Source organism: Polyergus mexicanus, unplaced genomic scaffold (genome assembly GCF_030449975.1).
Source record: "Polyergus mexicanus isolate NDT 795.1 unplaced genomic scaffold, iyPolMexi1.0 SCAF_24, whole genome shotgun sequence".
Lineage (NCBI taxonomy): Eukaryota > Metazoa > Arthropoda > Insecta > Hymenoptera > Formicidae > Polyergus > Polyergus mexicanus.
The window spans coordinates 4,546,436-4,558,571 of NW_027223344.1; the positions used below are offsets into that span (position 1 = coordinate 4,546,436).

The window sequence follows — 12,136 nt, forward strand, 5'->3', positions numbered from 1 at the left end:
TTCGATAACTTGTTATCGACAATTTTCGGTATCGTTAATTAATGACAGCCTGAATGGTAAGGACAATCCTAGTGAGAAGCGCAACTCTCATAGGCTATCGCTCGCTAACGACAACGATAATTGTCGTTAGCAAAAGACGTTAGAGAATCCCGCTACAGGTATCGAATCATAAAAAAGCATAGTGAGCGTTTAAATAAAATTAGATACCGGGCTGTCGTATTTTTAACGGAAAACAAATGTACTTACGAGAGAGAATAAAGTAATATATAGTGTGCTCAAATTATAAATAATACAATCTACTTAATTCGAATCTACATAACATTGTATAACGACGCATCTTGTCCGATCCTTCGCAGATCCACCCGGTCCACCGTACATAGAAGGCTACACCGAGGGCGAAACCGTACAACGCGGCCAAAACGTGGAGCTCGCGTGTCGATCGCGCGGTGGAAATCCGCAGGCGGAGATCGTTTGGTACAGGAACGACGAGAAGATGACGGCGGCCCATCGTAGAGTGACCGGTGTTAGTGAGAATGTACTGTCCTTCGTAGCTCGGGCGGAAGATGACAAGGCGCGCTACAGGTGCGAGGTCTCCAATATCATGAGCGTGCAGCCTATGAAGGTGCAGGTCGACCTCACCGTACTTTGTAAGTGACAATTGCGATTATCGATTATTTCGGCCGGTAATTGACGTTGCATTCTGAAAAAGAAAATTCCCCTCTATACATTTCTCTATCCTTTGTTATCTATATTATTTTTTATTTCTTATATATATATATATTAATTCGGATTAATATACTTCAATCTCATCTACCGCGTAATATTTTTGAAACTTATATTGAATGACAATGCTTTTAAGAATTAGTGATAAATATAATTAGAAAATTAAATAAAAGTGAAAAATATATAAATTTTGTTGGTTTTGAACATTTCAATTTTTTTTTTTTTTTTTTTACATATATCTATTAATATGGATTGATATATTTCACAATTTGATCTACCGTTGAGATATTTTCAAACTTATCTTGAATGATAACGCTTTCAAAGGACCAGTGAATATAATAAAAAAAAAGTAGATAAAAGTGAAGAGAAGAAAAGATATAGAAATTTCATTCTACATTTTGAGGATTTTCATTTTTTAAACTGAATTTGCGGGCAACGCACATTTCTCGCGAGTGATACTTTAAATGTATTTAAGATGTTGGAATATTAATGTCGCGTCTGGTGTCTATGTGGCACTTGTATAGCGTTACTTTACCATAAGGCATAGTATTGCACACAACTAAGGGTGAACGTGACGTATGGACGATCTCTCGCCTTGACGGAACAGCCGCGTAAATAATTCTGCTTCTTTATTTTTGTCGAGACCACGTTCGCGTTACCTAAATTGAAATTTTACCAACTTTATGCTCGTGCGTGATATATGGGATAAAACTAGAAAATACCAGTGGCTGACTTAGCATACTGGCTTGGGATAAAAGGTTACGCTTGTCGACATTATCGATAAAAGAAAAGGAGAGAAAGCCTATTACTAAATTCTTTGCTGTCAAAAGGCGTTAAAAATTTATAACAATGAGAGATATTAGTTTTCGAAAAGATGTTCAATGATTTTCAGCTTGGGATATTTACTTGGCAAAATCTCAAGATACTTAAATGCAAAAATTTTACAATTCATGTGACGCTCTTTCCTTCTAGTATCTCTTTGATCACTATGCCAGTACACGTGCACATTTTTTTCGTCCGAATCTAACCGTTAGTTCGTCTTCCAGATCGACCAACTGATACCTATCAATTTGTTATTTCCACTATGTAAACCATCGTTTCGGGTGAGTGGAGATTTTCTTTCACGTCTTTCACGATCCGCAGTCGCGCCCGCCGGGGTCACCATCACCGGACTGACGGAAGCGAAGGCAGGCGACCAAGTACTCATTACTTGCACGACGGAGAACTCGAATCCGCCCGCGGATATAAAGTGGACGGTGGACGGGCGTAATTCCGAGAGTAACGCCTCGAAGACGGAGCCGGCGCCGAACGGTGGCTGGATCACCAGCTCGAACGTGACGTTCAGCATTAATCACAAGAGCCGCAGCATCGTCGTCATCTGCCACGCTTCCAACGTCAAACTCACAGAGAACGTAGTTGGCACGCATACCATCAATGTAATATGTGAGTCCCCATACACATACGCATATATGTGTGTACGCCTCTTGCCTTTATCGCACGCAATTTCATCGGTCGCTCGCTAGTGCAACGTACAGAGACGGGTACATTGCAGTTGCAGTTAATTTCCGTTTCGCGTCGAAGAAATGTACCGAGTGTCCCGAAACTGTTGCGAGATATTTTACCGGGAAGACTTTTCACAATTGCTGATTGACGATATTAAATTTTTCCAACCAACACGTAGCATTGAAAATTTCTATTGAAACAAAATAGAAATAAAACTAACAGAGATTGAAAAGCAAAAATTTATATTTCTGCTATTTACTTGCTATTTATATCTCTGGAGTTTCATTTATAAAAGTAATTAACGCGTCCCATAGATCCCTTAAAAAAGAAAAAAAAAAAAGTTTCACTATTTTATATTTTTGCTTATAAATGTGAAAACATGCGATTTAATTAAAGTATGAATATAAAATAATATTGCTATTATAAAAATCTTTATTTTCATTATCTTCGATTCGATCATAGATATACGGCTTTGATACGAAAATATATCAGAGAAAAATCATTTAAGATACATCGTTCAAAATAGAAATAATGAGCGCGCGCTTCCCGAAATGAATATTACAACGTGCAGATATTTTCAAGTATACGGTGTAAATATCATTGTAACCCCAACATCAACATAACGATGTAAATATCATTGTAAGTCCTTAAACTTTTCTAACACGTTTGAAGAAATTGTGTAACGATAATGTTGACATCTTTGTGACACGCGATGACAAATTAATTGACCGCGCACTCTCTCTCTCTCTCTCTCTCTCATTCTCTCATTTGTGAATCCAATGATTAGAATTCATTTACCATATTCGACATTGCATCATGTTACGCACATGATACTCTCGCAATAATACAACCGTAATCGACTGACATTAATTTCCGCCATAAATAAATAATCCTTGTATAATCAACTGCGTTTTCAGCTTGTAATTACATGCATTAAAATTGCTCGCTATCTGAATATACTAAACAATTAGTCCGGCAATACGTGATTAATAACGAATGCTACTCGTGTTTAGCGATGTAAAACTGGATTCGATAAATAATCGTTATAAATTGCTGTAAATTCTTCATTGAATGTTGAATAGTTTCGGATTTTTTTTATACACCCGTATGATTTGAAACAAATTTATTACATAGATCTTTTTCCTATTCGCCTATGCATTTCTCTTTTTAATAGGGGTATACATTTTATTAAGCTACGCGGGGATGTGATGGAAAATATATGTGTATACATATAAAATACGGCGTACATACACAAAATATTTGAACGGTTCTGACTTATCGAACTTATCGAATTTATCGAATTTTGTAGATCCTCCTGCAAAATTAACTGTCACCGGATACGATGAGAGTACGACGATAATCGCCGGGACGGTGCTGAAGCTCATGTGCACCGCCACGTCGGGTAATCCATTGGCCACGTTAACATGGTACAAGAACGATCGCAAGGTACGTGAAATCGAGCGACGTAGGTTCGTCGTAGGTAGTTTGCAGATTATACACAGACTCAAAAGGCATAAGATGCAAAAATGTAGAGTACACCCTCTCCTCTCAATCCATAAATTTAATCAATTACCGAAGAAATAAAATAATGTGCGGTAATTATTAATATTCTTACATGATTAATTATTTTAACCCACAGAATGAATTTCTCAAGTTTTTTTTTGGAATTGACAATATTTTAACATTATCGAAAAAAAAAAACTATCTTATACATCTAAAAATTAAACTTGTCGAAGAAGTTTGCTTCTTTGGCTTGAAATTTTTAGTAGCATTTCGTACAGATAATCCCAAAGTATAAAACTCGCCTATTTCACTTTTTATAATTTAACAATTATTAAACAGTAACGACGTTGACTCCCCTTGCAACTTTTTCGAGTAAAAAATTTTATATAAAGGATTCCAGAGGGGGTGAAAATGAAGTAATTCACAATTCATAAGAATTATCCATTTTGGTTGCGACTTAATATTTTTAAAAATTTTTTATGAATTATGAATTTTTTGACTTCGTTCTTTAACTCTGTGAATCTTCTTAAATTTTATATGCGAAGACTCTCTGAAGACAATGGGGCTCAAAACATCAATTTACGCCTCTGAATATTTTAAGATCTACGCCACTGCGTAACATGACTGTATTAATATCTTATTACATAACAGGTACCTGGTACGATAAGACAACGAAATCACGCCGTTTCCAGCGAGTTGGCGATACTCGTCAACGCATCCGACAACAACGCTCATGTACGATGCGAGGCGACGAATTCCGCCACCGAGATCCCCCTGCTGAAAGTTCTCGTGCTAAAAGTCCATTGTAAGACATAACTCACTTTTATTCATATTTATTATCAAAATTTTACTCTCTCTCTCTCTCTCTCTCTCTCTCTCTCTCTCTCTCCGTATATTTTTTAAAATTAATTCGTTTAGATAGAGGGAGCGATGTTAAGTTTTTGTTTTCTCCCCCCGATAAGAAAAGATAGCGCGATTAAAGATGATTGAAGAACGATGTTATTATTTTCTTTTCACCACCACGAATCTCGCAAGAATCTCGTCGCAGAGCTAGAGCGATATTTTTAACGGCGGACTGCCGTCCACTTTTTCCCATGTCTAGTCCCGCCCGAGAGGGTAAAGATTAACCGTGAGCCCCAGGACTTTCATGCCGGCCAGGAGGGACGTATAATCTGTGAGTCGAGCAGCAGCAATCCCGCTGCCGAAATGTCGTGGTGGAAGAACGGGATACCGGTGACCGGCACCAGGAACAGCACCAAGCCCGGATTACACGGCGGCTACCTGTCGTCTGTCGAGCTCGCGCTGGACTTAACCGAGGACATGAACGGCGAAGTGTACACATGCGAGGCGAAGAACACCGAATTGGGGAGATCTATCCACGACGCGACAACTCTGGACGTGTTATGTAAGCGTAGATTCAAGTATAGATTGCTCTTAAACGATGTATATATAATCTATATATATCCTATATAAAGAGATCAACTGGCACGTACGCTCGATGACAGCATTCTATCAACTCGGAAATCTCCGCACCGGAGCGCGAATGTATGATAGTATCATACCTCCTGATATCTCTCTGCGGATCATGTTGGTGTAAATTTCTGGCATTTTTCGCTACAAAAATATCTCGCTATTGCGATATAACATATACTCCCGCGCGCGTACGATATAATATAACTATAAATTAGAAGGCGAATAAATTGAAAAAGTAATGCATAAATATGAAATTATTGACGAACAAAGAATTAATTACCGTATTCGTTTCTCCATATGTAAAAGATAAAATACAAATGTACGATACATATAACGTGCCAACATACTTTTTACATTAATTTATATTAAATATTAAATATAGGAGGATATATATTTAAAAAATATGAAATTATCTGTTTTGCATTTTTTAAACTCATAACTTTGTGGCGCGTTTTACATACTCTAGATAATTGTAATATAGAAAAAGAGTCGCAATTATTTGAGCGATAATAAAGAATGATATCAGTTTAAATTAATTTTATCAAATAGCGAAAAAATTATTTATATTCCCGTGATAATGTATGCTTTTGAAGATGATATTAAAACATACAATACATCTCGCGATTTGAAGCGATACTATTTTTAACATATACTTGTATTCTTTTTAGACAAGCCGATATTCTCGCCGTTAGATCCTTATGAACTAACCGGTCTGGAAGGAGAGCCTTTCGTCATTTCCGTATCGGCAAGAGGCAATCCCAACACGACAGAGTACACGTGGACAAGGGATGGTCTGCCACTGGGTAGCAGTAGCGGTAAGAGAATAGCCGCCCACGGTTCCACGTTAAATATCACGAGATTGGATCGTCACGATGCCGGCACGTATATATGCGAAGCGTTGAATAAGGAAGGAACTACCTTTTATCAACTAAATCTTACCGTGCAGTGTAAGTGTAAAAGATAATTTTCTTTTATGCGATGAAAATGTACAATTAAATTTCGGATTAACGCATTAGAAAAAAATTGTTCGCTTTGATTTTCTCTTTTTGCCCAATTTGTTATAATTTCAATTTAATATTTCTAATCTCTTTTATATCTTCCATCATGATTCTTTTAGATACTCGATAATTTTTCTATTTTAATACGCAAATTTGCTCTCGCTAATACGCAAAATCACACATTTCGCTTTTGTGATCCCGCAGACCCGGCGAAAATCAAACGCACCTCGTCATCGGGGATAGTTTACCCACCGGGTGTCGAGGCGAAACTATTTTGCGAAGTCGATGGTAGCCCGATCGGCGACGAATACGTCACGTGGCAAAAAGTAGGATCGAATCCCGAATTGCCGGGACGTTACTCGACGTCCTTTGTTAATCGGACGTCGTATCTTCACATAGAATACCCTAGCCAGGAAGACGTCGGCGAGTATCGATGCAAAGTCAACAACATCATCGGCAACGCAACATCGGATCCTATTCTATTTATTACGAATTGTACGTAGAAAAAGATTTTTTATATATTTCGATTATTTAATAATATTATCGAGTTTTAAATAAAGAGGTACAATTAAACGAGCGATAAAAATTGATCGAAATCATCAGAATTTAATGATCGTATAACGCATGGTAATTTAATTTTACCACGTATCGTTTGGATTTAATGTCATCTCTAACAATGGTGATCGCACAGCTTAATTGCTAGAAAAATTAATCATATTTTCAGAAAAAAAGAAATAGGAGCGAGCTATATTTAACGCGTGAATGAGCTTGAAATAAAAAACCGAATCGAGAATCACAAGTTATTGGATGAATTAATAATATTAATTATTAATATATTCATTTACTCTTGGTACTTGCAGATTAAACAATTATTAAGTCATCGAAAAGTAATTCCAATTAATATTATTGATATTAATAATTAAATGTTATTGTGTCATAATAATATTATATACAATAGTTATACGTATATACAATACGTTAATAATTGCAATAATTATGCTCGATCAATAATTGATTGATTAGTAACATAGAAGTTATTGATGCAATAATTGCCGCAAGAATTTCACCGTGTTTTTATCATTCTTATAAACTCTTATAATAAAAGAAATTTTTTTTGGAACATAGAAATCGCGTAAGATACATGAAACATGGCGAAATATATCTCGGATACGTTTCACGTATCGAAAAGCAGAGTGTAATAAAGAAATTTACTGGTACTTTTTACGAGCAGTTAAACCGGAAATGACAAACACCCCGCTGACGCGAAAGGCAGCAGCGAACAAAGGAATAAACGTCCAATTGTTCTGTAAAGCGCGAGGATCTCCATTGCCGCGTTTCACTTGGATCTTCAATGGGAAAACTTTATTGCCGAACGCAACTGAGAATAAATACAGTATCACTCACAGCGATGTAAGTCACTTTATAAGACGTACTTATCTCTTAAATAACAACTTCCTTTACCAGTATATCTTCTTTAAAGAGCGTTGTTTGACCGAAGTACTAGTTTTGTAAATTACTGCGTACTGTAAATCTTATTCTTCGTTTAACTCCGTGCGAATCTCACTTTGATAGAATTTTCACGTTGAACGTAGTTAAGAGGATATTTACCGTTGAAAATTCAGAAATTGTAAGGTTGTATGTACTGTAGAGAATCACAAATAGAAAACCTACATACTCGAAAATTATACTTCTAATCTTTTATATAACGACTATAAATAATTTAGAGAATTTAGATCCTTTTTTCAATAATATTTCATCCTTCTATAATATTTAATTATATTTGTTTCTAATCAAATGTAATCTGTGTGTATCTCTTATCCCTTTTTATATTTCTCGCAGTTAACCGAGCTCTATTCGGAAACAACGTTGACTATTTATCATGTGAGGTCACAGGATTATGGAAAATATGAGTGTCGTGCTCAGAATAAAATGGGACAGTCCATAGATGAAATACACTTAGACGTCACGTCACCGCCGGACAAGCCGAGCGACTTAGAGATTTATAACGTCACGCACGATGCGGTCACATTGATTTGGAAGCGCGGTTTTGACGGCGGCTTGCCGACGTCTCACCAGATACGATGGCGACAGGCGTTGGATTATGAGGATCGTTATCATTATCTGGACGTCTCGCCTGGTGAATATAAAGCCACTATATCCGGCTTGTCGCTCGGGACTTCTTATGTATTTAGCGTGAAGGCAATCAACGAGAAGGGAGACAGCGGCTTCTTGCCGGATCTACTTAAAGTCCAGACACTTCGTAAGTAGTAGACAAATACCGTAGTTTTCTCTTTATCGCTTTCTTATTCAAAAAGAAAAGGCTCTTGCGTAGAAAAGCTTAACTATATTGTATTATATATAGTATATTGTATAAGTATAGCAAAGTCGTTGGACTAAATAGTGCTGGAATTTTTGGTACAATTTCGTCGTGGTAAACTACAAGATTTGTTTATATAAATATGACAAGATATAGTCAATAGTACGGTAAAATTATAGAAATCGCTTTGACTCGCTGTTAAATGATAATTATTAGCAACTTTCCCTCACAGGCCAAGTATTTGCGTTAGATGGTACATTGTTAATCGCGCTGGCGGAAAATAACAGCTTGCTAAATCATTATGCAAATCATTGGAACATAATTAAACTTGATTGTCACGCATCCACATAATTAATTATATTCGGTAATTAGGTTGATCGTTTAGTGTGTCTCATGAATGTTCGCATGGCATCCATATCATGGGGTTAGTTACCATAAAATACATTAGATATTATGTAATGTGGCATTTTACGAAAATTACCATTTCATAATTATCATACGTAATATAATAATTTTCAGCATGATTCGTACATCCTAGTAGACGATCATAACAATTCGATGTCACTTTAGCTTTGAAATTTTTCTAATAGTATTTTTTTAAATGCCTCTCACTATGTTATACGAATTACAAGCTCGGCAAAAAAATTGGAAAGTTAAAAACCATAAATTACCACAAATTATTCATGCAATTGACGCTGTTAAGTCTAGTTTAATGAATACGGAAGAAAATGAAGCAGTGGAATTACTGATATTTGCCCTTTTCGAGGGAAAAAGATAACAGACAAATAATGACAAATAATCAAGTTGTTAATTGCTACTGCTTAATTGCTAGTTTTGTATTACCGCCATATTACCAGTATTATGGCATTATACAACTTGGAAAATTTCGAAGTTGGCTAACAATGTAGATTCATTCATTGCACGAATAACATAAGCCGGTGATGGGGCATTGGCTTGGGTTACAGGCGAGGCACCACCAACCGAGTTGACGTCAAGCGAGAATAGTTCCTCCTACATCATCGTCATTATCATCACTGTTTCCGCCTCTGCTTGCCTACTCATTGCTGCGACCATAGTCTTTGCTACAGTAAAATCGAAAAAGAAGGCCCAGCGTACGGGTAAATATAATATTTATCATATGTTCTTTTTTTTCTTTTATTTTCCTAGGACCGAATAAAGAGGAAAACCTGCCGGACGTTCTTTTGGAAAAAGGCGACTTTCCAATAAATTATATCTATACGTTAGCAGCAACTTCCGTCATCATTTTTATCGTTAATGTCTTCATCATGTTGTGGTACATAGTACGAAAGCGAAATAAAGCTCGTAAGTTTAACGACTTATGATATTTAGCGCATATTCTCTCTAACTTAGAGGATTGCACGAACACATTACAAACCTCAATCCAGTATTTGATTACGATCACATCAGAAACTTGAGCGTATAGTAAAATCTTCTTCTAATAAATTTCGAAACTTAAAAATTTCTGGCCAAACTATTTGAAAATATATAAAATTACATCGATATTTAAATAAAGCTAATCAATCATAGATTGATTGTGGAATATGAATTTACAAAAGATGCTATTATTATAAATTTAATCATATAAATATTAAATTTATTATTAAACCTCTTATAGATATTGATTACATAATGTTAAGAAGATTGTTTTTCAACAATGTAAAACTAGTAAATTCAATAATGAGATTAATTGTGTGATCGTAATCTTTTTATTCGCGCTTTAATTTGCCATTCGCATATTCACCGCGCGTTATATTTGCATAGGTATTAATAAATCGCAGACCGCAGACATGTACGCACCGTCCACCGTCAACGGCGACACCATGACCGGCGAATTAAGTTCCATGTCGGATGAGAAAAGCGACGTCAATTTCGACGCTAATGATTACGTGGTCAGTGCCATCAGTCAGTATGTTCTTAGTAACAAATAATTCCGGAGGGTAGGTTTGAGTTCTAGCAACACTTTTTCTCTTCCATTCCTCTACTAATTTTGCTTTCTTTCTTTTTTTTCTATCTTTTATTTGATTTCCGCAATATTTCTTCTCTCACAATTTAATTTATCTCTTGATGCAAGAGGGGTTGTAATAACTGATAATATATCGTGCAACTGCGTTTTACTTGTATTAGCGACATTATTTCTCTTCTAATTTTAATTTTTATTTATTTTTCCAACATGTTTTTCCTCTCGGAATAATATATGCCATATTATTATTAGTTTGATATTATTTCATTTTAATTTGAATATTTGAAAACTACGCGAGAGTTTGTGTATATTTAGTGAAATCTGTGTTGAAAATTTCAAGTTACGAGGTTACTTTCAATAATTTAAAGTAAATTTATTTTTTATTGCACTAGTAATATAATTTCTTTTGCATATATAACCTTGATTCTTTCTGGCATATATTTATATCATTATGATCTCATGTTATCCTAGCGCAAACAGTTAATTCAGCTAAGTATAATCTCCTCAGGTAAATCTAACAGATATCTCTTAAACTCGAACGTTATAATAACGCTGTCATGAAAGTTGTTTGAATTTGACCCTTGCAAATTTTAATTCAATGACATTTTGCGATGCCAAAAACTCTCTACACAATATGCTTCGTAAAGTAGCTTTCTTACTCTTTAAAATATTAGTTTTCTTTCTTGCAATAATATTAGATCTCGTATACAATGAAAGTAAGAATAGTGGAATAATAAAATATGACATAACCAAACTCTGGCGTTAAAAGAAGTAATCCTTTTATTTATTCGTTTCTTCATTATCAATTATCTGAGATAGTAAAGATTTGATATAACTCACCAAATGATGCGGTAGTGATGTTGTAGTTGATCTAGAACAATGATGTAGCTGACGTAGAACAATGATGTAAATTGTAAATGATAACGAAACAGAATTCCAGCACTGCGTGTATTGATCTGCAAACCAAAAAAAAAAAAAAAAAAAAATTAAAATTATTTTCAAAAATTTATTAATCGTGTATTATAATAATATAATTTTTCAAAATCAAATAATTGTATTTTAATCGGCACGATTTACAAACTGACAAATTATTGTATAAATTATTTAATTGACCTGTTTCTCATTTTTTTATTATTTATCTGGTTAAAAATATATTTAAAAATTTAATATTCGAAAATTTACGTTTTATTATTGTGTCTTTACACATTGAACAAGGATATATTTATTTAACTAGAGAATACATAATTTTTTTTTTTTATTTTTTTTTTTTTCGTAAGATTTACGGTAAACTCTTTCGAAATAATATACTATATGCTAAGCCAATTGACGAGATTGAATAAATTTACTCACCAGCCGCCATCGTTGCTCCCCTTCGAGTATTCACTCGAGTGGATAAAAATCGATCGGAAACGCTAATTAACGCGATACGACGATCGTCTAATGCTTTGTACCGACATTGCCGATGTTTACCGCACTCGCGCGCGCGATAATGAAAAAAAAAAAATAACGCGGAACCTTTACTTACTTAATCATCACTTTGTCCAGCCGCATTTTCGTCAGTTCGTTACGTGCGTTTAAAATAAAATTACATACAAACATATGAATACAGATGTATGAAAGTTTTTTCCACTCGCGCCA

General features: G+C 35.1%; 2 protein-coding genes across 6 annotated transcripts in view; one reads left to right on the plus strand and one right to left on the minus strand.

Annotated features, from left to right (window-relative positions):
- Sns (sticks and stones) overlaps positions 1–12,136 on the plus strand; it is a 230,377-nt gene that overhangs the window by 214,939 nt on the left and 3,302 nt on the right. The window contains exons 6-16 of one of the 2 annotated variants that reach the window (XM_070313346.1): positions 357–647; positions 1,867–2,166; positions 3,536–3,672; positions 4,381–4,534; positions 4,832–5,134; positions 5,871–6,149; positions 6,405–6,695; positions 7,432–7,610; positions 8,040–8,460; positions 9,483–9,635; positions 10,300–10,427. In XM_070313346.1, the coding sequence (XP_070169447.1) occupies positions 357–647; positions 1,867–2,166; positions 3,536–3,672; positions 4,381–4,534; positions 4,832–5,134; positions 5,871–6,149; positions 6,405–6,695; positions 7,432–7,610; positions 8,040–8,460; positions 9,483–9,635; positions 10,300–10,427 (2,636 nt within the window). Of the gene's footprint in view, positions 1–356; positions 648–1,866; positions 2,167–3,535; positions 3,673–4,380; positions 4,535–4,831; positions 5,135–5,870; positions 6,150–6,404; positions 6,696–7,431; positions 7,611–8,039; positions 8,461–9,482; positions 9,636–9,684; positions 9,841–10,299; positions 10,428–12,136 lie in introns of both variants that reach the window. The other variant, XM_070313345.1, reaches the window with a different exon arrangement.
- Naus (cortactin binding protein N-terminal like nausicaa) overlaps positions 1–12,136 on the minus strand; it is a 43,386-nt gene that overhangs the window by 7,701 nt on the left and 23,549 nt on the right. For 2 of the 4 annotated variants that reach the window (XR_011448390.1, XR_011448391.1), the window contains one exon: positions 11,339–11,454. Coding sequence is in view for 2 of the 4 variants with exons in the window: in XM_070313347.1 (XP_070169448.1) it covers positions 1,379–1,382; positions 11,339–11,454 (120 nt within the window). In the remaining 2 variants the exon portion in view is untranslated. Of the gene's footprint in view, positions 1–198; positions 701–1,363; positions 1,383–11,338; positions 11,455–12,136 lie in introns of those variants that run through there. The other 2 variants (XM_070313348.1, XM_070313347.1) reach the window with 2 other exon arrangements.